Here is a 26,354-nt window from a genome sequence, read left to right as displayed (position 1 = left end):
TCCTGAAAGATATAGTGAAACTGATGGACATTTGAGCACATATCCTTAAGCTGATGCTCTTAAATATGTGCTCTTAAATTCTTAAATAAATATGTGCTCTTAAATATATGCACTAGCCCCACAAAAACTGAAATGAGGCTATATTAGGGAGAGATTTTTTTAAAAAATTAAACCAACATTTCCCCAACCTGCTATCCTCCAGATGTTGTGGACTCCAGCATAGCCAACATTGGTTAGGGAAGACGATAAGTGTTTTCCAAAACATCTGGAGGACAATAGATTTGGGAAGGCAATTTTCATTCACCTGTAGCGCTTATTGCTATGATATGCTCGGTCTTATCTTTGCCGCCACTAGAGTTAGACATTTCTTTTATATCAAAAGGAAAGAGATGAGAGCAGGAGTTTACAAGCAGTACCACAGCCTGCCAACAACGTACCTTGAACCAGCTTCTAAATTTCTCCTTACCTCTGTAGAAGTATTCTGTCTGGCTTGGAGAGCAGCCAGGAAAGATCACAGCTACACACCAAAGGGTTGCCATAGAGGTCGATCCTTACGTTTTGCTGTGAGCTGAGATGCCATGGACTGAAAGAGCTCAAATTGCAGCTGGAATAAGAGAAACTAGGTCAACCAACGTATGGGCTATTGTTTTAATAGCTAATTCTCTCTATCAAATTACATGCAGTTTCTGCCTTCTCCAGAGCAGAGTGATTATTTTTAAAATATTTTTTTATAATCCACTTGTATTCCACCTTCCCTTCCAGAAACACCCAAGACAGCTAACAATGTATTAGATCAAACCCACATCAGGCCTGGCCCACCTATGAGGCAAGGTGAAGCGACTGCCTCAGGCGGCAGGATCCACAGGGCCAGCAGACCTGGCCTCCAAGGAATTCTTCAGCTGCAGCGCATTCCTTGGAGGCTGGATTTGCCACCTCCTGGGCAGCCTCGCTCCATGCCGCTTCTACAACAACCTCTTGACGAATAGGAGGCTCTGCTAGTCTCCTCCTGCCCTTGTTCTTCACTCAAAATGGTGCCATTTTGTTCTTTACCTCAGGTGCCAGATTATTGGACCAGCACATGCACACACACATGTATGCACATACACAGAGAGACAGATCAGTTCAAAGACCTGCGTAGGAATGCACGCTGAAACGGAGAAATAGAAAATCTAAAATGTCTGACGATGTATGAACCCTAAATCATTCTGATAGAAACATAACCAACATTTGGTTTTCATTCAGGATGCAGAGTTCAGTCTTGCCCCTTACCCAGAAAATACAAACCAGCTTAAAACCAGATCAATAAATAACTGAACAAATGTTTTTTACGGGTGGCTTTCCTACCCGAAGTTAACTTTCAATGCATCTCTAGGTAGCAAAATGTCTGCAAACAAAGCCATGTGCTAGAGTCAGAAGAAAGGTGGTCACGCCTGCTTCCCTGCATCTGTCTTAGTTTTTGTGAGAGGCATTTTAAACACATTAACAGGGGAATGGGAACACAGTGGCAAAAAATCAATACTCTTATTTTTAGACAATTTTTGTCCTAAGGTCTTTTTGTTTTCAGAAAGCAAACTGTGCCTGGGCCCTTAAATTTACATCACTGGATTACATTTTGCTGGAAGATATTTACCCAAACACTTTTCATTTGATGGGACAAAAGAGATCCCCATAATTGGTTTTCTTTGAATACTTTTTGGCTCCAGAAACATTTTGCATACAGAAGGAAAACTGAATCGTAAATGACTACTTTATAGGTCTACATCAGTTTAAATTCTGTAATGAAAAGTGCTGTGTGTGTGTTTTTACCCCCTATGTTCCCTTCCACCATTACAGAATCAGTCCATTTAATGTCGTAATAATTTATCAGATTATCATACCACAGTCCTACAACTGAATTCAAGTCCTAACAATGTCCACCTGTGCTTACAAGGGAGGCCTGGTGTCAGGGGAATCCTCAGAGATAGGACAACTTACTTTTGGAATATGAGGAAAGCCAAGCGAGGCGTGTGGCTGAAAGACTCTGTTTCCACCAGACTGAGGGCATGGGAATATCGGCAGTCCAATACCCTCAGCTCAGGAAGATGCAGGAAGGTGTCGACATCAAGGCTTCTCAGCCTGCTCATTTTTCTTAAATAAAGGGATGAGAGCCTGGGCAGATCTTTGGTCCAGTTCTGATGCACTGAGGGTCAAGCGGAAAACAAGCAAACAAACAAACATATTACAGAGGAAACTCCCATTTCACATACAAGCAGCTTTCATGACATCACCACATTGGCAAAACAGTTGAAATCCTTACAGCCATTGTCTCCTCTTTCCCCCACACCCTAAGTGTTTGGTGCTTGATGCTTTCCTCTTAGGTTTCGGTACTTACATCTCTCCAGATAGGTTGCGCTCAGGTCCAGCGCATGGATATCACTTCCTGCATTTTCGGTGGCGTCCCCAGGCAGGAAGATGGTTGCAAAGGCAGATTCCTTAATCCCCTCTTTCCCATCCTTCCCTAGCCAAGTAGAAGACAGGTTCAGGAAATACAATTGAGGATAGCAGGAAAAAGCCAATGGCTGGATTTCGACAATGGGGTTTCCAGCTAGAGAAAACCACTCGAGGTTTTGCAGAACAGATGCATTGCATGCGGGCACAACTGATAGCAAATTGAAGCTCAGGTCCAGGAACTGGAGGCGGCTGAGGTTCCTGGCATCCCATGTCACTTGCTGAATCTTATTCTGCCTCAGGGAGAGGGATTGCAACATTGGCAAGTCAGCCACCTCCTGGCTGTTGAATTCAGGCAAGAGGTTGACACTCAGGTCCAAATGCTCCAGAAGCTCAGGCAGGCAGGCAGGGAAAGAAGTCAGGCTCTGATTTCTGTGGCGAAAGTAGGCCCATGTCTGGGCACGGAGATCTCTGCAGGACAGGCTACTGAGGTTGACATTTTCCTCCCAAGTGTTCGGCTTCAACTGGAAAAGGATTTTCGCATCTCCAGGAGCTGTAGATCCTGTTTCCTTCGTTGGCCTGGTTGGCACTTCTCGTACAAGGACTAACAGGCAGGCAAGCAAGCAGAACATGGTAACCGCTCCGTCAAGAAGATGAGAGGCCTGTTTTCATAAAGAGAAGGAAAGCAGAGATGTTGAGTGCAGCCAAATACAGTGGTACCTCGGGTTAAGAACTTAATTCTTAACCGTTCTTAACCTGAAACTGTTCTTAACCTGAGGTACCACTTTTGCTAATGGGGCCTCCTGCTGCCGCCGCACAATTTCTGTTCTCATCCTGAAGCAAAGTTCTTAACCTGAGGTACTATTTCTGGGTTAGCGGAGTCTGTAACCTGAAGCGTCTGTAACCCAAAGCGTCTGTAACCCGAGGTACCACTGTATTAACTTCATGCAAGTCCACAAAAGCATATGGCATCTTATGTGGGCCTTCAAGGGGCCACAATATGAGGTGAACTAGCATGGCTGCGCAGCTCGTATCCATGTTCACAAAATAATCTCTCCATTATCCTAATAATAATCTATATATCACAAGAAGCTGAACTGACAAGAAAACATTGAGGCAACTGTGTTGGAAACTCACCTGGGTGCAGTTCTCAGGTTCACTGGGCTGGCTGCAGAAAGCTATTTTGATAATTCCACATAATGAGTCCTACCTCAAAGGATTGCTGTGAAGTTAAGGATTTGGTCGGGCATAGACAAACTCGGCCCTCCAGATGTTTTTGGGACTACAATTCCCATCATCCCTGACCATTGGTCCTGTTAGGTAGGAATCATGGGAGTTGTAGTTCCAAAACATCTGGAGGGCCGAGTTTGCCTGTGTCTAGATATGGTAAACACGGCTTTGGGGGACAGGGAGAGTAGTAGACCGCACGGCCTAAGGCTACAAACATTCATATTGGCCTCCTGTGCCCTGGCTGCTAGGAATCACCATGCAAGTGGTTCTTTCGTGGCACTGCTGGATGAGGGCCAGAGACAACAGTGGCACAAAGTCCTTACACCAGACCACTGCAAGCCTAAACATGGGCTTAGCAAGGGGGTACTTAACTAACTGACCAACTGCGTGGCAGATAACTCAGTTCTGCCCCCTCCCATATAAAGCCTGCCCCCCCTAAAATAAATCCTGGCTACACCCATTACCCATTACCCTACAGTCTGATGTTTTTTTCCTATCACATTGTAACCCTAAGAAAAACGCACACCTCTTTTACCTAGATGCACATTTTTTTACTTACTCTTTGCTTGGAAGGTTTCAGGGAGCTCAGTTCTAACTTGTTTACTCAAAGGGGGGGTCTTCTGGTCTTTTAAAAGCTGAGGCACAGAAACCCCAGTGTGCAGAATTCCCCCCATTAATGTGATGCTGGTATAGTGGCTAAGCCCAATCACCCCCGCTTGCCATCTTGCCCTCTATTGCAAAACACTTGGTTTCTCTGTGCTGAACTGGCTAATATTCATTTGGGGGTGGGGGATGGGACACCCAACCTCCCAAGAGCGAATCCGTCTCCCTTTCGCCCTTTTAGGATCAGCAAGCACTTACCCGCCAAGGTGCTTCTCAGGCAGATTGCTCCGTGTCAAGGCTCCCCGAGTTTTCCCGCACTTGCTTTATAGATTCCGATGATTCAGAGCTCAAGCACGAACCCCTGTCTGCTCCCTTGATCCCGTCCTCTCTCACCAGATCCGCTGATTCCAAGTCAGGCCCCTTATACCAGTTTGCCCCTTCGTCTTAGGGAAAGGGCTGTTCCTTTTTTTACTACACCACACCTATCCCCATCCCTTTATGGGAAGTGGGCAGATTTATTTCCCAAGCTACACAAATGGACTGTCAGCTCCTCCCTGCATAGCTGGGGGGGCGGGCGGGCGAGGGAGAGGCTGGGGTGATACTGGTGGGCTGAAAAAACATCTTTATTGCCAGCAGAAAGGATTGCTTTTTTTTTGCAAAGGTGAAAGGTCCATGGAGAGTGCCAGACTGCTGATAAGTAGGCCAATGTCTTCTTCCCTCTCTCTCCCTCTAGAAATAGGCAATTTTGACTTCTCTGCAAGTATAAAGGGCAAACTACACCTTGTATCTATTTAAGGAGTGCCACCATTTATTTATTTTTCAAAGAAGTGGACTTGGGAATATACGGTTTCGAATGGAGGAAGAGGAGAAGGAGGAGGGGTGGGAGAAAGGGCTGCTTGACCCTCAACCACTTCCCTGCTCAGAATTGCTCACCACCAATTCTGGAAAGGGAGCAATTTGAGTGGGGCAGGTTTAGAATGGAAAAAATAGCAAGTGGTACAGCCTCACCCGGGACTTTCCCACTCAAAATGGTCCCCTCCCTAAAGGAGCTTTTCATGTTGTTTTAACTGCTCCCTTTCTCCATGGTGTCCCAGATGTGCCTTTGGGAAGGGTAAATATTCTGGGGAGAAATTCTGAGAAGGGAAGTGGTTGAGGGTCAAGCACCCCTGTGAGCTCATTTACATGCCATTTGTAGGTTTATTAAAGGTAACGGTAAAGGTAAAGGGACCCCTGACCATTAGGTCCAGTTGTGGCCAACTCTGGGGTTGTGGTGCTCATCTTGCTCTATAGGCCGAAGGAGCCGGCGTACAGCTTCCGGGTCATGTGGCCAGCATGACTAAGCCACTTCTGGCAAATCAGAGCAGCGCACGGAAATGTCATTTACCTTCCCGCAGGAGCGGTACCTATTTATCTACTTGCACTTTGATGTGTTTTGAACTGCTAGGTTGGCAGGAGCAGGGACCAAGCAACGGGAGCTCACCCCGTCGTGGGGATTCGAACCGCCGACCTTCTAATCGGCAAGTCCTAGGCTCTGTGGTTTAACCCACAGCGCCACCCACGTCCCATTGTAGTTTTATTAATTGTTCCCAAATCCCACACTCCCTCCTGCTAGAGCCCGGGGCAGCTACCAACAATCGTAATATGCAATACAACATATGCAATACAACAGTATGCAGCATTAATTAATATGCAGTACAACAGTATACAACGTTAATTAAAACAAATCAATGGCAACCTTTAAAAGACAAGGCAGCAGATAATAAGGTCTTACCTGTTAAAATGTCTGCAGCTAATGACCAAAGGCATGGGGATGGTGGTAAAAAACTCAATTTCAGTTTGGAGCGAATTCCATAGTCTGGGGGCAGCCACTGAGAAGTTCCTTCCTTGTGCCATTGTCCTGCAGGATTCTCCACTGGTGGTACCAAGAACAGGGCCTTTCTGGCCCATGCTTTAATGTCTTCAAGAGTACTTGAAGGAGTACTTGGGCTCAGACTGCAGATAATATATGACCTTCTGCACCAAGACTTTGAATCGAGCCTAGGCAGCCAGTGCTGTGAGCTCTAAAAAACAGTGTAATGGGATCTCTATCAATACAGACGTGGGTGGCGCTGTGGTCTAAACCACTGAGCCTCTTGGGCTTGCCGATCAGAAGGTCGGTGGTTGGAATCCCCGCGATGGTAGTGAGCTCCCATTGTTCTGTCCCAGCTCCTGCCAACCTAGCAGGGAAGGTACATTTCAGCTTCATTTTTTTAACCTTATCCAGTTCATCAGGGTCTCCAGACACTGGTCCAGTACTGGCACAGCCTCTATTGCCATAAACAATATCTCCCAGAGCATTCTGTAAACCCACTGGAATTTTCAATCTCCAAGTCTGGACCATCCTTTGGCCTGTGAATCTCATCTCTCTTCTGCCTCCCACCAGAAACTGTGTCATGAGAATGTACGCCCTTCGTGATGTAATGATCTGATCATAAGGGTGACATCTGCATCCCGCATACTCAGACTGCCTGTTTCCATGACAGCGTAACACAACAAATCCAACATAGTACCTGTCACATGTGTCCTACATGTGTAGTAGCCCTACACACAGGCTTAGCAACTGAGTAACTAACGCTAGTAGGGTCCTATGAGTGTCCGTCATCCCAAGGGCCCTGCTCTGGAGTGGTCTCCTAGACTACATCTTACAGTTAAGACGTAAAGTTGTGAATAATTGTGGATTAAACATTAAAAGCTGTAACATTAAAAGCCCTGAGCAGATTGGGCCCAGGATACTTGAGTAACCACCTGCACTCATGCCACCCTGTCCATTTACTGAAATCGGTGTTGGAAGACTTACTTAGGTGCCCACCTGTGAAAATGATTAGGTTGGTGGGTACCCTTAACAGAGCCTTTTCATTGGCTCGGCAACAATGGAACTCCATCGCTTTGTAGGCTCTATGTAGAGCGGATTGTTAGCAGCATAAAGGTAAAGTGTAAAGGGACCCCTGACCATTAGGTCCAGTCATGACTGACTCTGGGGTTGCGGCGCTCATCTCGCTTTATTGGCCGAGGGAGCCGGCGTACAGCTTCCGGGTCATGTGGCCAGCATGACTAAGCCTCTTCTGGCGAACCAGAGCAGCGCACAGAAACGCCGTTTACCTTCCCACCGGAGCAGTACCTATTTATCTCCTTGCACTTTGACGTGCTTTCGAACTGCTAGGTTGGCAGGAGCAGGGACCAAGCAATGGGAGCTCACCCCGTTGCGGGGATTTGAACCGCCAACCTTCTGATTGGCAAGTCCTAGGCTCTGTGGTTTAACCCACAACGCTACCCGTGTCCTATGTTAGCAGCATAAATGCCCCCAATCCCAACCCTTTTGGATGTCTGTCCTACAAGAAAGCTGCCAAATAATGAAACGGGTACGAGAAGCAACTCCAAAACTTGCCCTAGCAAACATCTGCCAAGACAACAATGTATACTCACCTTACAAATAACTCATAAGCCCCCTCTCTTACATACAAACAAAACTCATTGCAACCAACCATGCTCTGGGCTCTCGGTCTGCCAAAACAGACAGACAGACAAATAAAGAACCTATCCCTGTGATGCTGACACAAAAACCCTATGCATACACTAAGCAAAAGAATGGAAAACTCTATGAACTGAGAGCAAAGATGTTGTATGTACCCATGCTATTCTAGGAAAATCCTTTAATAATAATAATAATAATAATAATAATAATAATAATAATAATAGCATCACACTCCAAATCCCTGGGAGGCATCCCCCATTGGTTTCATATAGCTATTAAATAGGTTGGCTATGACAAAGAGAGACCATAAAATCACAATTAGCCACCCTCCCAGAGTCACTTTTCTTTAAATGAAGAAAGAACAAGCCAGTGTCAAGGCTTAATTACTGTTGTGCAAATTAGCAGTTTGCTACTCAGTTTGCTACCTATCCGTTCTGAAGGAAATCAGTCCTGAGTGCTCACTGGAAGGACAGATCCTGAAGCTGAGGCTCCAGTACTTTGGCCACCTCATGAGAAGAGAAGACTCCCTGGAAAAGACCCTGATGTTGGGAAAGATGGAGGGCACAAGGAGAAGGGGAGGACAGAGGATGAGATGGTTGGACAGTGTTCTCAAAGCGACTAACATGAGTTTGACCAAACTGCGGGAGGCAGTGGAAGACAGAAGTGCCTGGCATGCTCTGGTCCATGGGGTCACGAAGAGTCGGACACGACTAAACGTCTAAACAACAACAACTCAGTTTAAGGCAAGTGAGTGAAAAGCAGCAGGCATCATTGTCCAAGGAAAAGCATGCACACCCTACAACTACTATAGTAATTAAAGCTATGCTTTTCAAAGGGCCTCAAGAACACATGCTAGGCTTATCTTTGCACATGTCACTCAGCATCAAGGCAGCTTTGAGATCTACCAGACTTCGCAGAAACGTAAGGCAGATTTCTTAATGGGACTGTATGGTCTGGAGCCCTTTTAGGTTCTGTCTCCTTTGTTACAAACAGATCAGCGTGTACTTTTAGAAAACCCCTTTCAAGTGAAGGAGCGTCATCGGGTATTGCCCAATGCTGTTCAACTCTGTTGAATACTGAAAGGTAATTTCTCCCGCAGCAGCAATTCTGGAAAAACAAACCCTAGGCAGAAGTAGGGCAAAATGAGGCGTACCTCAGATTACGGACACATTTGGTCAACCTGTCAGACACGACAGAAGTCAAAACATCAATACAGTTAGATGCTTCAGAATGCCCATCTGTCTGATTTAAAATACATTTATTTATATTTATAAAACACATGCCCTAAGTGCTCAAGTTGCTTCATTCAGCACTACCCAGAGGTCCTTATGGCAATCCAGACAGCTTGAAATAAACAAGTATTATTTTATCTCCAAAATAAAACAAACAACAAAATAAAAAAGTTACACCATATAAATACTAACAGAAGGTGATGATGCCTTTAACATATTTTTCCTCTGTAGGTATCTAGGTATCCAATATGCACTGGCAACTTGGAGATTTTGTTCTACTTCTTTGTAATATTGCAATTTCTACTTTAGCTCTTTCCCGCAATCTGTGGAAAGCCTTTGCTACGTGTCCCTGATTTGTATACGAGATAAAACCACACCACACTCCATGAAAATTAGTTATTTTAATTTTGTCTTTAGCTAATCTACATTGGTAAGTAATTTTTCCCCCTGCCATGGCTATTTGCAAGCAGTTTGTGGTAAAAAGCTCTTGCAGTTTTCCAGTGTCTGGGAGCACAAATACTGTTAGTTCGTTAGATGTCGCTTTGATGAGGTTGACTCTTTTTATTATCCCGCTAATGCATACGGAGAACGGAAGCTGAGAGCTCAGAGTTTACCTAGGGCTATCCTAAAGCGTTAATGGCTAAACTGGGATTTGAAGGAACTAGTGACATCTGCCTCATATCTCATGATCTTAACAGCACCGCTTCTGTAAGTGAAACACATTCCTGATTTCACAGGTTAAAAAACAACATGAAAGAAAAAGCACATGAGAGTGTGCATGCCCATCTCAAGCTTATCGTTTCATTCCTCAGGAAATGACACAAACTGCTGTTGTAAACAAAAATTGCCCTTTTCCCTTATGGGGTATCCAAGAGCCCATATAGAGTCCTTACATAGGTTCCCTATTGGTAGGAGAAAATAACAGAGGCCAACCAGAGAATATTGAGAAGCAAAGCAGCTAGTAAGCTTGAACTGTTGCAACAGGGTGCTCCTCTCACCGGCAGGAGAGGAGGAGGAACCCAGAAAAATGGGGCGCAAGGCCTTATAAAGACTTTTGAAATTGCCACCCTGTAGATCAAGACCACTCCCAGAAACATCATACATACATCACAGAAGGGGTATAACCTAAGACCACCCCTCAGATACATCATACCTACATCACAGAAAAGGCGTTCTTAAAACAGAAATTTGAATGTTGTTTTTCTCCTGTCCTTGTTTTTCTCCTGTCTGTCAGGTTACTTGACTGGATTTCCTGGGGAGCCTGGCCAGTCTTTTGTAAAGAGAAATACCGTATTTTTCCCTCTATAACACGCACTCGACCATAACACGCATGTATTTTTTAGAGGAGGAAAATCCGTAGGCATGCCACCCGTAGGCATTCCCTCCATAACAAGCACAGACATTTCCCCTTACTTTTTAGGAGGAAAAAAGTGAGTGTTATGGTGCAAAAAATACGGTACTTAGTTCCTGGGCCATATCACAGGCTCACACCCTAGTCATATCTTAAATGTGCCCTTAAGACAGGATTTGTGAGGAAAGAGACAATGAGGAGGTTTCCCACTTTGACCCAGGTCGGTCTTCCTGTGCTTGGTTGGTATGCATATGAACATTACCATATATCTAAGACCTCAAAATTCCTATCACACTGCCAAGATATTAAAGAAGAAAGATGGAAGGCGGAAGAAAGCAATAAATCACCTGCGTTTGGGGTGACCCTGATACCTGTGACATTTCAAATTTTGATCCAGAATTTAGAGAACAAATCTTATAACAAAGTTAGATTGAAAGTTAAATAAAGGGATCTATTTTGATTTCCAATAAAGGTACAACAAATATTCACCGGTGATTGGGCTTAGAACTATACCAGCATCTTCCGACGCAAATGAGCTCCTCTTCATGTTCACATTAAAGGGGGGAATTCTGCATGCGCCTTTGTCCTGGTCCCTTCCCACATCTGCTCCAGAGATAGGTTAGGGGGAACAGATTTAGGAGGCGCACAGTGGGAGAACATTTCACTGCACAAGCAAAAATCCTCACACTAACCGAACATTCACAAAGCGCTACATTAGATACAAACCATTATCATTTATTTTTAAAAGTCATTGTAAAACGTCTGCTGCACAATAAGCTGGTGGTTTCGTCATCTAAAGTGCCTTTAAGAAGTGTCTTGATTTTTTGATCCCAACCCCTTAACAAGTTGCGGAAGTCATATTGCCCTAATTACCACTGTTGGGAAGTGCAAAACAGTTCCAGGTTCTCTGCCTGTGAAGCACTGAGCATATGATGGATGAGCATTCCCTCATCCATTTTAGCATTGGAATCATTATCTCATTTACTACTGGATGAAAATGGGCGAAATTGACTCGCTCAAAGGGAGTTAAACCCAGATCTCCTAAACCAGGCATGTCCAAAGTCTGTTTCAGGGGCCTAATCCAGCCCACTGGTTGGCTTAATCCAGCCCCTCTGGCAGTTTCCAAGTTTATTTCCTGAGGTAAAATCCTAAAAAAACCTCAACAACTTCAATCGTAAAAAAAGTTCAACAACTTCAACCCTAAGAAAAAGGTCAACGACTTTGGCAGGCCCTTTGGTTGGCCCTCACAGCCCTTCACTTCATCAAATCTGGCCCTCTTTGAAAAAAGTTTGGACACCACTGTCCTAAACATACAGCAAGTAGACTACACAGATGTGTGTTCGCTTCAGAAGCAGGATAGAAGCATGTTGCACTCTGTATATTATAACAGCACCTTGAAAGCTGCAACCAGCGTATGTCCTCCTCCTCCTCTCCATCTCTAAAGGGATGAATCAACGCTGGCTGCAAATCATCCAAGTTGGAATGTGAAGACTGAAAGCTGAATTCTTTACTGACACAGGAAGATAAACAGACCAGAGCAGTCCCAAGAGGAGACTGTACCAGGCTCCAGAGATGAGCTCCTCCTTTAGCAAACAGAGAATGATAAGAACTGAAATATTCAGCAAAGGCTGAGGAATTTTTTTTTTTTTTTTGCACTCCATAAAAATAGCATGACATATTCAATCCAGACTGAATCAGATCCCTGCATACAACTGATTCATAACAAAGGAAAACAAAATATACCTCAAAGAGAAAGAACATGCTGTTTTCTTCTCTGCTGCACATTCTGACACCAAAAATTGAGGCGATTTCTAAGGTAAAGGTAAAGGTACCCCTGCCCGTACAGGCCAGTCGTGTCCGACTCTGAGGTTGCGCGTCCATCTCGCTTAAGAGGCCAGGGGCCAGCGCTGTCCGAAGACACTTCCGGGTCACGTGGCCAGCGTGACAAGCTGCATCTGGCGAGCCAGCGCAGCACACGGAAACGTCGTTTACCTTCCCGCTAGTAAGCGGTCCCTGTTTATCTACTTGCACCCGAGGGTGCTTTTGAACTGCTAGGTTGGCAGGCGCTGGGACCGAGCAATGGGAGCGCACCCCGCCGCGGGGATTCGAACCGCCGACCTGACGATCGGCAAGTCCTAGGCGCTGAGGTTTTACCCACAGCGCCACCCGCGTCCCTGAGGCGATTTCTACAGAGGACCAAAAGATCTGTTATGCTTTAATTAGCTTGGCTTTAATTCCATAGAATATAGTTCATGTAGCAGGAAACACTACATGAGATGCTGCTTCAGTCGCCCCCCCCCCCCGATTTGAACTGAAGGAAACCACCACCACCATGAAAAGCACAATAGAATGGAAAGCAGACTGTATGTTAAAGCCTGAAGTGTAGCACCCTTGGCAGGATGCGGCTGGCGCTGTGGTCTAAACCACTGAGCCTCTTGGGCTTGCTGATCAGAAGGTCGGCGGCGCGATGGAGTGAGCTCTCGTTGCTCTGTCCCAGCTCCTGCCAACCTAGCAGTTCGAAAGTACACCAGTGCAAGTAGATAAATAGGTGCCACTTCAGCGGGAAGGTAAACGGCATTTCCATGCACTCTGGTTTCCGTCACTGTGTTTTGTTGCACCAGAAGCGGGTTAGTCCTGCTGGCCACATGGCCCAGAAAGCTGTCTGTGGACAAACACTGCCTCCCTCGGCCTAAAAGCAAGATGAGCACTGCAACCCCATAGTCACCTTTGACTGGACTTAGGGGTCCTTTACCTTTTGCCTTGCACCCTTGGCACTGGATTGGATCCAAATAACTACGAACAGAAGAAAGCACTAGGGGAAGAATCCATCTCAAAGTAGTTTCTTTTTTTAAAAAAAGAAGGCAGAATAGAATAAGTGTAGAAGAAGAGGCTTTCATGGAAGTCCTGGAAGCATCACTGGGATACTATTGTTTTGCAAGAATGTATTTATTTTAAAATCTCTATTACACAGCTTAGAAAATTATGGTTTCAGTAGGTTCATTACTACATGCCAACAGTTTTGATATAAAATATGAAAAGGACTAAACGTTAAAAACAAGCTGGAAGTTAAATTACTTCAGAAGATGGCACGAAATTAAAACTGTAGTTTCCCTACAGCAAGGCGCTAGTTGCAAAGCTTTACAAAATGCAAAAAGCACTGTACAAAAAGCAGGTACTAATGGCTTATGAAAATATGAGCAATTGCGACAAAAACTGGGAGGACGTTGATAAAATCCTTTCCATGAGAAGAACAACAACAGCAGCAACAAAATGTCCAGGTGCAACAACACCCTAAAAATAACATTAAATCTTTTGGTGGCACTTGTTTTCTTGTCTTATTTAAGCAGTAAGGAAAAGTCATCGGAATTAATCAGTTCAAATAAATGCTTTTCACAGTATGCCATGCTTGTGTGTGTCTGACAGCTCGTAGTCTTTGGGAGTGAACCCCAAGGAAAAATCCATACCTGATGCATTGTGGGACATCTTTAGGAAAAGAAAAGGCTAAGCGCACATCTGGAGACAGTTGAATGTCATCTTGTATGCCTCCTTCTAGCAACTCCTGCAGCCAAACTGGTGCCAAACATATCATTCTGGTTTCTTTTGGACCACATCAGCGAGGCCACTGGACCAAGTCTTGTCATCTGGGCAGCCGAGGTCTCCCATACACACTGCCCAGGCCTGCGCCCCAGAGAGATCACTTTGGTGCTGCCGATACAGCAGAAACAACGCAGAAGGCAGTGGTTACAAGTTACTGGTCTCTGCAGCCACAGCAGACGCCGTGATTCTCCAGAGGATTGACTCCTCCCCCAACGGAGCACTCCAATGTGTCTTGAGACGGATGGGCCATGCCTAAGGGGTTCAGGAGTGAGCGGAGGTGAGGAATAGGAGGCACAAAAGGAAGCTGCATTTGTCCTCTAAAGTATTTGCTGCATTGGAGTCTTAACTGGATTTCACAGGCTCCCCAGCGTCACCGCCAATAAAGATTACGGATAAGCCAAAACCATGTGCTCTACAGGGATCAGGGATAGAGAACTATTGGACTACAACTCCCATCATCCCGGTCCATGCTGGCTGGGGCTGATGCAGCTTGGATTGCAGTATCAGCTGGAAGACTGCAGGCTCCACACCTCTGCCGCAGGTACTTGGTTGCAATACAGTAGACTCTAGGTTTGTTGTTGCACAGTAGGCTCCAAGTCAGGGATGGGGAGCATGAGGGCCTCCCGATTATATGGACTACAAGTCCCATCGGCCCTGCCAGCACCCAGCGGTCAGGAAAAATGGGAGTTGAACAGCATTCACAGGTTAGCCACCCCTGCGCCAAGTATTTACATCCAACGTAGATAAACCCTTGAGGTAAGCTTATGTTTCTTTTTTAAAAGGTTACCCGTTTAAACTTCTCAGGTTCAAAACCAAGATGAATCTAGAGGAGGCACTCGCATCTTGGAGTTGTCGATTGGCTCCTTGCTTCTCCCTCATTCCCACCCTCCAGTTAACTTGTGGAACAGGTCCTCGTCCAGCGTTTCATTCTGGTCTTTGGAACGGGTGGACAGGAAGATGTAACCCCCAATGTATTCGTGGACCACCTTGCAGTCTGCGCTCAGGCAAGCGAAAGCAATAGACACGTTCTGGTCAAACTCAATTGCAACCTGAAGGGGAAATGCAAAGAGATATATATATATATATAAAAAGCACAATTAAACCAATAATAGAGGGAGGAAAGGGATAGCCAGAGAGGAAGCCTGCGATATACAGTGGTACCTCACAAGACGAATGCTTCGCAAGATGAAAATAGCGCAAGACGAAAGAGTTTTCCGTTTTTTGAGTCGTTCTGCAAGAACGAATTTCCCTATGGTCTTGCTTCGCAAGACGAAACGTCTTGAGAGTTCTTGCGAGTTTGTTTCCTTTTTCTTAAAGCCGCTAAGCCGTTAATAGCCGCTAAGCCGCTAAGCCGTTAATAGCCGCTAAGCCGCTAATAGCCGCTAATAGCCGTGCTTCGCAAGACGAAAAAACCGCAAGACGAAGAGACTCGCGGAACGGATTAATTTCGTCTTGCGAGGCACCACTGTACCGCCCTCAACCCGGTCCTGGATGGTGTATTGATACATCACTCAGGCCTAGTTCCAGCACATTGGTTCCTGAAACATTACAGCATTAGAAGAGCTTGTTTGGATCAGACCAATGGCCTATTTAACCGTGCATCTTTTATCCAATGCCTCCACGAAGCCTGTAGGCAGGGCCTGAAGGCACAAAGACCCAACCTTTCCCACCAGTCACTGGTATTAGGAGGCTAGACTGCCCCTGCACTTGGAGGTTCTGTTTAGCTGCAACTGCTAAAAGACTGTGATAGACTTTTTTCTCATGAATTTGCCTCGGTCCCCTTGACAAGCTTGTGTCTCTCAATGCTTCTTGCAGCAGCAAATTCTGTCAAGTGAATTATGCATTCTGCGAAGTGTTTTTGCTTCTTTGCCCTGAAACTATGAACATATTTCAGAGATTATCTTTTGTGACTCCCAGCTGAGTTTACGCCATGCTCTATCCCCTCGCATTCATCGCATTTATGTCTCCCACACTCCCAGTTTTCCTTCAAATGACTGTTAAAGAAAGAAACTCCACAGCGATATTTTATATCATGGTGGAGATCGTGAGGTCCCTAAATAAAAAACGTAGTGAGTAAAACAGCCCAATATGATGAAAAACGACCCAATATAATAAAGTATAATACTGTGAATGGGGATGTGACGCATAATAAGGTAAAGGGACCCAACCATTAGGTCCAGCTGTGACCGACTCTGGGGTTGCGGCGCTCATCTGGCTTTATTGGCCGGCATGACAAAGCCGCTTCTGGCAAACCAGAGCAGCGCACGGAAACGCCATTTACCTTCCCGCTGAAGCGGTACCTATTTATCTAGTTGCACTTGGACGTGCTTTCGAACTGCTAGGTTGGCAGGAGCAGGGACCGAGCAATGGGAGCTCACCCCGTCGCGGGGATTCTGATCCTAGGCTCTGTGGTTTAACCCACAGCGCCACCTGCATCCCTCCGTGATGCATATTAGGAAACACATTAATGCAGAGATAGGGAACCTGCGGCCCTCCAGATGTTATTGGACTACAATACCCATCAGCCCCCGCTGACATGGCCAGCAATAAGGGATTATGGGAGTTGTAGTCCAATAGCCGCTGTAGGGCCACGGGTCCTCCTCCTTGCTTGCATATAAGGGTTTCTATGTACAGCAGGTACATTGTTTTGCAATTTCAAATACATCACAAAAGGGCTTTTTGCCAGGTTTATTTGTGCAAAAGGTTAAATCGCAGTGCGAGAGGCAAGTTTTCTCCAGGAAACCTTTGTCTTTACCTGCCGTATCTCCCAGTTCACGTTCCACTGTTTCATATTTGAGAATCTCCATGTCGTAATTGGGTCCCCGGTGGCTGTATCTATCCTTATCAGCCTGTTGTAAGAAATGCCCAAGAGGTCATCCTTCTTGCTTCCTTTAAATCTAAGGAGGGGGAAAACCCAGTCAATTAATTCAGCAAGTCTCTCTTAAAGCAGTTTGCAACAGAGGGAGAAAAATCACAGTCCTTTTTGGAGGTTCTGTGAAGAGTGTATAAGGATTTGCACTGGGAGAGAGGACCTATTTAGAGTGGTATTATTATTATTATTATTATTATTATTGACTCCCCTCCAGCCTACAAGTCAGTAACTAATGTAAAGAGGGATGAAATGAGAATATCAATGTTTATGATGGGATTGCGCTTCCCTCTACTGGCCAAGCACAGAAACGCAATGGTAAACGATGTTATGAAAATAGTTATCGCTAAGCATTAAACTTTCCGAAGGCTTTCCCAGGTGTTTGTTTGTTTGTTTGTTTTTAAAAAATCATATTGTGAATAAAAAATATTTTGGCCCAAACCCTGATTTAGTAGTAGCAGGGCAAAATGTAGCGACCTTGTAATGACTGTAGCCTTTTTTGCAGGGAAGAAAGCCTGTTGTGGTTGAAATCAGCCCTTGTATGTAACAGTTAAACGTTAAAGCCAGAAAAGATGTGTACACAGGACCCAAGAGAGGGAGAATGCAGTATTTAAAGACCTGAAGCTTCCTCACACACCAGCAACAGTTTCCAAAAAGACACGGTGGTAAAGGAAGCAGATTTAGCCTCGTGGGTGTTCGTGGTTGAGTAATATCTGCTCATTATGGCGCTGGCATTTTTTTTCTGGTTAAGAGCACGTGACAACAGAAAGAAAACTGGGCCTTTGGCCAGGTTACCTGATCTCATGCACTCTGAATCTGAAAAATGTTGGTGCTGCTCTCTGCCCAAACAGGACTCACCCTCAGTTATCCTGCTAACTCGTTTTGGAGCATTGGCCCAGGGACTGAACACCAGAATCTCTCAAAGGACCTGTTGATGGCATTTTACCATTGTACTGTTGAGAGTGTATTGACTCATGGTCTCTGTGTGTGGTTTGAGAGCTGCACGGTCAGGGGAAAAAACAATGCTGTCCAAGGTTGTAAAGTCTGCAGAGAGAATAATTAGGTGCACTCTTCCCACCTTAGATCAAATCTATGCTTCCAGGTGCCATAACAAAGCTGCAGAGATAGTGCAGGATAGTGCGCACCCCAGAAATGATCTCTTTCAGCTTCTGGAAGAAGGTACAGGGTTATAAAGACTAGGACTAGCCGCCTGAGAAACAGTTTCTATCCAAATGAGATTTTGGTTTTAAACACAGTATAGTCTCTATGGGAGTATATTGTATTCATTTATGGGGTATGAGAGTTTTTAGGGGCTAACCAGACTGGGATAGTTGGGATAGTAGGCTTGTTGGTTTTTGAATGTCCGATGACAATAAAGATTAGCGCATCATAATTCCAGACCCAAAGTCAGGAATTCTATGATGGGAGTCAACTAAGGGACACCGAGGATGGAGAGGGAGAAAATATGCGACAGCCAGGTCAGTGTGAAACAGCAACCTCTTAATTGCATGTGGGAGACACCTAAACAAGTGGGAGAGCCAGTGTGGTGTAGTGGTTAAGAGCAGTAGTCTTGTAATCTGGTGAACTGGGTTCGCGTCTCCGCTCCTCCAGATGCAGCTGCTGGGTGACCTTGGGCTAGTCACACTTCTTTGAAGTCTTTCAGCCTCACTTACCTCACAGAGTGTTTGTTGTGGGGAAGGAAGGGAAAGGAGAATGTTAGCCGCTTTGAGACTCCTTCGGGTAGTGATAAAGCAGGATATCAAATCCAAACTCTTCTTCTTCTAAACAATTTCCCAGTGGCTCAGTTTTTTTACTTGCATGAATTCAACAGCTGCTTGGCTGCACCCTGTTCCAGCCTTTTTCTTCTGCCTTTCCCTTTCTCTCTGGCTGCCCCCTCTTCTCTCTCTTCCTCTTCCTCTGGCCTTCCCCTGCGACTTCACTCTCATGCTAGCCAAGGGTAAAGGTAAAGGGACCCCTGACCATTAGGTCCAGTTGTGGCCGACTCTGGAGTTGTGGCGCTCATCTCGCTTTATTGGCAGAGGGAGCCGGCGTACAGCTTCCGGGTCATGTGGCCAGCATGACTAAGCTGCTTCTGGCGAACCAGAGCAGTGCACAGAAACACCGTTTACCTTCCTGCCGGAGCGGTACCTATTTATCTCCTTGCACTTTGATGTGTTTTTGAACTGCTAGGTTGGCAGGAGCAGGGACCGAGCAACGGGAGCTCACCCCGTTGCGGGGATTTGAACCACTGACCTTCTGATCAGCAAGTCCTAGGCTCTGTGGTTTAACCCACAGCACCACCCGTGTCCCTGTGCCAGCCAAGGTCCGGGTGCAAAAAAGGAACATAATCCCCATGCAATGTAACTTGACTGTATTTTCTTTTCTTTAACATGGACTTGTCAGTCATTCCAATGTTGGTCAGAACACTGGAAGATGAGCACCAGTTTACCGACGCCTGATCAACTAGATGCTAAATGCTGCCCGCGGTTTTCCTCCCATTTATGTGCATAAAGGATTACCAGCTTCATTTAAAAATACAAAAGTGTAAAGTTCACATATTCTCCACAACCCTACAGCTGAGACCCAAAGGCATTCCAGTCAAGAGCTCTAGCAACGTGGGCCAACAACCCTAGAAAAACATACAGTGATACCTTGGGTTACATACGCTTCAGGTTACAGATGCTTCAGGTTACAGACTCCGCTAACCCAGAAATAGTGTTTCAGGTTAAGAACTTTGCTTCAGGATGAGAACAGAAATTGTGTGCCGGTGGCATGGCGGCAGCGGGAAGCCCCATTAGCTAAAGTGGTGCTTCAGGTTAAGAACAGTTTCAGGTTAAGAACGAACCTCCAGAACGAATTAAGTTCTTAACCTGAGGTACCACTGTATTCATTTATGTATGTAAACAGCAGGATAATATTAGGACTGTGCTCTTTGCAGTTGGGTCACGTGACGTCAGATGACTGTCAAAGTGGCCCACAGCTCATGACCCGGTTCACCCAACCTGCTGTATTTAATCCAATTCCACCTGGGAGAAAAATCGATGCATCTTGAAGAACATTGTCAGGTCACCAGAAATCATGTTGCAATTGTCACAGCTTCTGTTCAAAATCACCTCTGCTTGATCTAATTGCCAACTCACTTGGCGCTCAGTCAAAACGAAGGAAGCAGAAGAGCTCAGTGAGCCACCTGCCATTAAATGGTCACATTGCACTTACCTCACAATGTAGTACGATAAGCCAAACTCAGGGAGCGACTGCCACGCCTGGACAAACCTCAGCTTGGCTTCCACCAGAGACATGTGGGCGATATTTTGGTGCGCCTCCAAAATGCGAGTAGCCAGCTGCGAAAACAAGGAGGGGAATAGAGGTTTCGATTGACAGTTACTGATCCCGATCCCCAGAAACGTTGCACACATGGGCAGAACTGGTATCCCCTAATCACATGGGCAAGAGGCCTTAAATGGCTACAGGTGGCTTTGATTTCCCGTAGCTTTTGTTTTCTTTATCACCCAGGGTGTGGGTGGGGAACTATGAATGGTATTTGATGCCCAAGAGGAATTGGTGACTGTGGTTTACTACAGGGCTGCCTGGTGCAATACATAACAAGGCAATCTTAATGGAATCCAATGCTGGAGGAGACTCTTGAGAGTCCCATGGACTGCAAGAAGATCAAACTTATCCATTCTTAAGGAAATCAGCCCTGAGTGCTCACTGGAAGGACAGATCCTGAAGCTGAGGACTTTGGCCACCTCATGAGAAGAGAAGACTCCCTGGAAAAGACCCTGATGTTGGGAAAGATGGAGGGCACAAGGAGAAGGGGAGGACAGAGGATGAGATGGTTGGACAGTGTTCTCGAAGCTACCAGCATGAGTTTGACCAAACTGCGGGAGGCAGTGGAAGACAGGAGTGCCTGGTGTGCTCTGGTCCATGGGGTCACGAAGAGTCGGACATGACTAAACAACAACAAATGGAATCCAAAGGTGAGGGAACTGACCAGCTAGGGTTGTTAGAAGCAAAACCTTAACACACAATGCTGGGAATGTAAGAAAGTAAAAAACTTCTAGGAAATGATATATAATAAGATGAAAAAGATGTTGAAATATACATTTCTTAAAAAGTCAGAAGCATTTTTACTTGGTATTATAGGTGAGGATATTAATAGACAGGATGTTAAATTGTTCCTATATGCAACAACAGCGACAATAATATTGTTGGCCCAGAAATGGAAGCAAGAAGAAATACTGACAAAAGAAGAATGGCAGACAAAATTAATGGACTACGCAGAACTGGATAAAATGACAGGAAGGATTCGAAACCTGCGGGACCAGAGATTTACAGAAGATTGGTAGAAATATACGAACTATTTGAAGAGCAACTGTAATCAACAAATTACACAAGTAGGACTACCAGAAGTTTTATAAGGAGAAATATATGAAATATTGCAAAGAAGAGGAAGAAGAGAGACATTAGTTATGACATGTAAATGTAATAGTGAAAGTAAGAAATGTATATTAAGTGAAAAGATTGGAAAATTTTCAGATGTGATTGGTGGAAGTAAAAAAAATTGTGTAAGATATAAAAGTATGTTTAATAATTGTTGAAAATGATATATTAAAAAACTATTTTTTTAAAACAAACTTTAACACACAATGCAACAAGGAACCGAGCACATTTTTAAAAGCAATAAACGTTAGAGAGAAGGCAGGTTGGGCAGTTTTGAACTGACCCTTGCAATCTGCATTTTAATCTTCCTCTATTAGGAACAATGCAGCAATTAAGAATTGTTTCTCAAGTGTCCTTAATGCTTCAAGGATCTTTCTGTCCGTAATATTTCTTGAGGCCAGTTAAGTACACAGGATTTGGGTAGCTGAGTCTGCCTTGTGCTGGATCAGGCCATCCTGGGCACAGGGAATAGAACCTGAGGCCTCACAAAAATGCTTGCAATTTTGCCCAGCCCTGCTCTACTCTCTTATACCCATTCTGCAGAAGGAAAACTGATTTATACAGGGTCAATAAAGTGAGGACATGAGAAACTCACACCTCCCAAATTCAAGTTCAATACTCTGTATCTGTTGTATAAAGCTGGCTCTTAGGTTATTACGTGCAGATCTCATCGTTTAGCAGGGTGACCAACCTTTTTTATTTTTAAATATGATTTTTATTAAATTTTCTGTTTTACAATTTCAGATAAACCTTTTACATACTTAAGATATCAATGACTTCCCTTCTTTTTCCATGGTTCATTTTATATATCTTATATCCTTGCATATTTTACATAAACTGTACCAATCAGTTTTCCAATATTACATCCATCAAAACTTATTTACGCTGTTGAATTTATCTTAATGCTGCCAGAGTTTTCAGCTGCACAATTAATAAACGTTTCTCAATCTCCTTTAAACGTAGGTTCTTCTTGTTCCCTTATTCTATATGTTACGTCTACAAGCTGTGCATATTCTGTCAGCCTAAGTTGTCAATCTTTTTCCATTCTCCATTTTTGGGCTAACCAAACATGGGCCGCAGTTGTCGCATACATAAATAACCTTTTCCAACACCTAGGGAATTTCAGTCTGAATTATGCCCAACAGAAAGGACTCTGGTTTTGGGGGGAAGGTAATTTTAAACATTGTGACCAACCTTTTAAAGTTTGTGGGCACGTTTGGATTTAAAGTTTGTGGGCACGTTTGAATTTGGGAGTATGTGCCATGGACTCTGGATAAAGGTTAAAGGTAAAGGTAAAGGTACCCCTGCCCGTACGGGCCAGTCTTGACAGACTCTGGGGTTGTGCGCCCATCTCACTTAAGAGGCCAGGGGCCAGCGCTGTCCGGAGACACTTCCGGGTCACGTGGCCAGCGTGACATCGCTGCTCTGGCGAGCCAGAGCCGCACACGGAAACGCCGTTTACCTTCCCGCTGGTAAGCGGTCCCTATTTATCTACTTGCACCCGGAGGTGCTTTCGAACTGCTAGGTTGGCAGGCGCTGGGACCGAGCAGCGGGAGCGCACCCCGCCGCAGGGATTCGAACCGCCGACCTTTCGATCGGCAAGTCCTAGGCGCTGAGGCTTTAACCCACAGCGCCACCTGCATCCCTTTGGATAAAGGTTAGATCCAGTACAATTAATCTGAGCCTGGAAAAACATATAGAACTGGAAAGGGAAATGGGAAAGAGCGTCGCTCTTCCAACTTCATCTTGATATGCTTTTCAAAGAAGAAAAGGGAAACCACCCTCACCACTTTATGACCAACAGGGAAGTGTGTGTGTGTGTGTGTGTGTGTGTGTGTGTGTGTGATCTTCCAAAGCTTCATGGGTTCAGAGGAAGACCTCAAACAGTCATTGGACCCACGGGTGTCATGCTTCTGCCTCTCATCCCAGTCTAAGACCTTGCTGAAGAAAAATACATGCTTTTGGCTTTGTTAAGCAAGAATCATTTGAATCAGGCTTGAGTCAGCTTGACAAGGAAAATCTGCTCTAGATCCCGCTGTTATTTCCTTCTCCCAACCCCTCGCCCCACCCCCGGTTACCTGCTTCGACTTGTATTTCTTTGCATATCGTGGCGAGATAAAGCATTCCGGCTTCATATCCATGCTTTCCACGTCAGAAACGTCCTGGGGAGCAGCAGTTCTGCTTTTCATTTTTAAGAAAGATAAGATGTTGTGGACCTCTGGATGGTAGGAGCTGTCGGCCATCGTTTTCCCTTTGGAAGCCAAAACGCAAGCGGCCATCCACCTGGCATACTGGTTTTCCTGCAAAGAAGACAGTCAGCGAAGAAGAATAAACTTCTGCAAACAATCCTTGCACCGTCGTTTGCTTTCTTCTGCCCCACCTTGCAGTTGCTTGAACCAAGGGCCGGCAAAGTGGTACCCTCTCGTGGCAAAGGATGGTGGAGGGCCCCATGTTACCTTCCCCCTTTCTGGTTAAGTTTAGACGCAGCCCCTAATCTGAAAGCAACAGTGTAGGGCCTACACTTCACTTGCATGAGTTCTTTGCAAGGAGACTGGACTAATTCAAGGAGGATCAGTAAACAATGGCTACCAGTCACGATGGCGGCACTCAGGTTCAGAGGCTTTCTGTCTCCGAACAACAGCTGCTACCTTTGCCCCTTGTAGTAATAATAATAATAATAATAATAATAATAATAATAATAATAATTTATTATTTATACCCTGCCCATCTGGCTGAGTCTCCCAAGCCACTCTGGACGGCTCCCAATCAAGTGTTAAAAACAATACAACATTAAATATTAAAAACTTCCCTAAACAGGGCTGTCTTCAGATGTCTTTTCAAGATCGGATAGATGCTTATTTCCTTCACATCAATGTAAACTTCCAAAGGATACTTGGCATTGCTGATGTAGCCATTGGCCTGATCCAGTAGGCTCTTCTTACGAGGAATTACTGGTTACCTATCCAGCAATTAAATATATGGGGTTGAGAGTGGTGGTGGTGATGTTAGGGCAAGAGGCTGGTTGCAGACCCTCCAGGTGTCCCTATTTTCCAAGGACGGTTCTGGATTTACAGGGGAGATTAAATCTGAGACTTCTTCCTTGCCTGGTGCTGTAGCTCCTTTGCTCCAGAGGGGCAAACCGAGTGCCTTGCTTTCAACTTTTGTGAAGCTCAAACAGTTTTCTTCTTAAGAGGCGCTTAGAGGACAAAGTTTGAACAACACTCCCAGGTCTGGAGAATTCAGGGTATTTTGAACGGACAAGGTTGAGGTTATTGCTGAGAGGTTTGTGAACTTCAGATCTTATCTGAAAGACAGATTTCACCCAGACGCTGTGCTAATTCCCTTGTTTACACTGGCCTCCCCATAAATCTCCCCACTCACAGACTGGCTAGGTGAAGGGACCCCTGACCATTAGGTCCAGCCGACTCTGGGGTTGCGGCGCTCATCTCGCTTTATTGGCCGAGGGAGCCGGCGTACAGCTTCCGGGTCATGTGGCCAGCATGACTAAGCCCCTTCTGGCGAACCAGAGCAGCGCACGGAAACACCGTTTACCTTCCCGCCGGAGCAGTACCTATTTATCTACTTGCACTTTGACGTGCTTTCGAACTGCTAGGTTGGCAGGAACAGGGACCAAGCAACGGGAGCTCACTCCATCACAGGGATTCGAACCGCCGACCTTCTGATTGGCAAGTCCTAGGCTCTGTGGTTTAACCCACAGCGCCACCCACGTCCCTAGGAGGCTCTTATAGGACAAAGGCTCTTATAGGACACTCCCAAGTCTGGAGAATGCAGGGTATTTTGAACGGACAAGGTTGAGGTTATTGCTGAGAGGTTTGTGAACGCCAGATCTTATCTGAAAGTGAGATTTCGCCCGGACACTGTACTAACTCCCTTGTTTACACTGGCCTCCCCATAAATCTCCACACTCACAGGCTGGCCTGCATTGTAAAGGAACATAAATCCAAGGCTATAGATGGGGAAAGGAGTTCGCCCAGGGGGGCAACAGCCTCCCAGCAACAGCAATAGCCTTTCCAGCAAGCTGTTGCTTAATGGAGAAGTTCGACGTGAGGACAGGGCTGTGTCTGGGAAGCTATTGCTTGGGCTCTGCCTCCCCACCAGGTGAACCACTCCTGATATGTGGAAGCCAACCCACAGCCTGGTTCACTGTTGTCCCTTCTGTGTTGTTAACTCGTTCCCTGCACAAACCCCATTTCTGTGCATATGCCTCATGTTATGTACTGAAGTTCTCACCATGGGCCAGCAGGGGGATACTGTAGATAGTTATGCAAATGAAGGTTCGAAAGTGACGTTCAGCGATTGGATAGTTTTAGAAAGTTGTTACAGTAACGTTGTACTGGAGCTCTATATAAGCAGTCTGACTGAACCCTTCAGTTCAGTTCTGTTCTGGCCTCTGAATAAACAAGAGCTGTTTGAAGAATGGCTGTGTTGTCTGATATGTTCACCCACAACTTAACACCTCACTTCACTGGCAATATTTAGGCCCTGCAGTCGTTCCCCGTGCCTTGCAATGGCAGCCTCTAAAGACTTCCTAAGCTTCGCTGTAATGCACACAATGGACCTTAAACCCTCCTATAGAATTTGGGTTAACCCTTTTTTGCTACTCACATTATCACATCTCAGGTGCACTTCATTCATTCCGTCGGCTACAGGGATGAGTAACTTAATCCCGTACTTTCTGCCTGACACACTCACGTCCGGAACAATCTCACATCCTGATTGACAGAAGGCACAAAAAGTCAGAAGCAAAGAGTAGAATGTGTCCTTTTATTTAAAATGCATCTCTTAGTTATTTGTGGGGCTTGCCTGGTGTTTTTACACAAGTAGAATATGTGCTTTTATTCAAAATGCACCTCTGGGTTACTTGTGAGGCATAGGAAAATTTGTTCATTATTTTTCAAAATATAGTCCGGCCCCCCACAAGGTCTGAGGGACAGTGGACCGGCCCCCTGCTGAAAAAGTTTGCTGACCCCTGGCTGAACTGGTACCTCAGGTTAAGAACGGTTTCAGGTTAAGAACGGACCTCCGGAACGAATTAAGTTCATAACCAGAGGTACCACTGTACAGTATTAA

The 26,354-nt window shown here is 45.3% G+C and overlaps 2 protein-coding genes across 5 annotated transcripts in view; both read right to left on the bottom strand.

Moving 5' to 3' along the window:
• The window catches only part of LRRN4 (leucine rich repeat neuronal 4), a 61,684-nt gene that overhangs the window by 2,308 nt on the left and 33,022 nt on the right, over window positions 1-26,354 (bottom strand). Inside the window, exons 1-5 of one of the 4 annotated variants that reach the window (XM_079969806.1) lie at window positions 4,519-4,770; window positions 4,217-4,292; window positions 2,372-3,089; window positions 1,975-2,179; window positions 467-604 (exon numbers count right to left, since the gene is read on the bottom strand). In XM_079969806.1, coding sequence (XP_079825932.1) covers window positions 467-604; window positions 1,975-2,179; window positions 2,372-3,059 — 1,031 coding nt within the window. In that variant the 5' untranslated portion in view covers window positions 3,060-3,089; window positions 4,217-4,292; window positions 4,519-4,770. Of the gene's footprint in view, window positions 1-466; window positions 605-1,974; window positions 2,180-2,371; window positions 3,148-4,216; window positions 4,293-4,518; window positions 4,771-6,031; window positions 6,401-26,354 lie in introns of those variants that run through there. The other 3 variants (XM_079969805.1, XM_079969803.1, XM_079969804.1) reach the window with 3 other exon arrangements.
• FERMT1 (FERM domain containing kindlin 1) overlaps window positions 13,282-26,354 on the bottom strand; it is a 43,826-nt gene continuing 30,753 nt past the window's right edge. Inside the window, exons 11-15 of the mRNA XM_079969845.1 lie at window positions 25,890-25,996; window positions 23,342-23,563; window positions 20,037-20,161; window positions 16,707-16,848; window positions 13,282-15,000 (exon numbers count right to left, since the gene is read on the bottom strand). Coding sequence (XP_079825971.1) covers window positions 14,827-15,000; window positions 16,707-16,848; window positions 20,037-20,161; window positions 23,342-23,563; window positions 25,890-25,996 — 770 coding nt within the window. The 3' untranslated portion in view covers window positions 13,282-14,826. The remainder of the gene's footprint in view (window positions 15,001-16,706; window positions 16,849-20,036; window positions 20,162-23,341; window positions 23,564-25,889; window positions 25,997-26,354) is intronic.

The sequence above is a fragment of the Podarcis cretensis genome (assembly GCF_951804945.1).
Source record: "Podarcis cretensis genome assembly, chromosome: 3".
Classification (NCBI taxonomy): Eukaryota; Metazoa; Chordata; class Lepidosauria; order Squamata; family Lacertidae; genus Podarcis; species Podarcis cretensis.
Note: the sequence above shows the minus strand (reverse complement) of the source record. Positions and strands in the feature narration are given on the sequence as shown.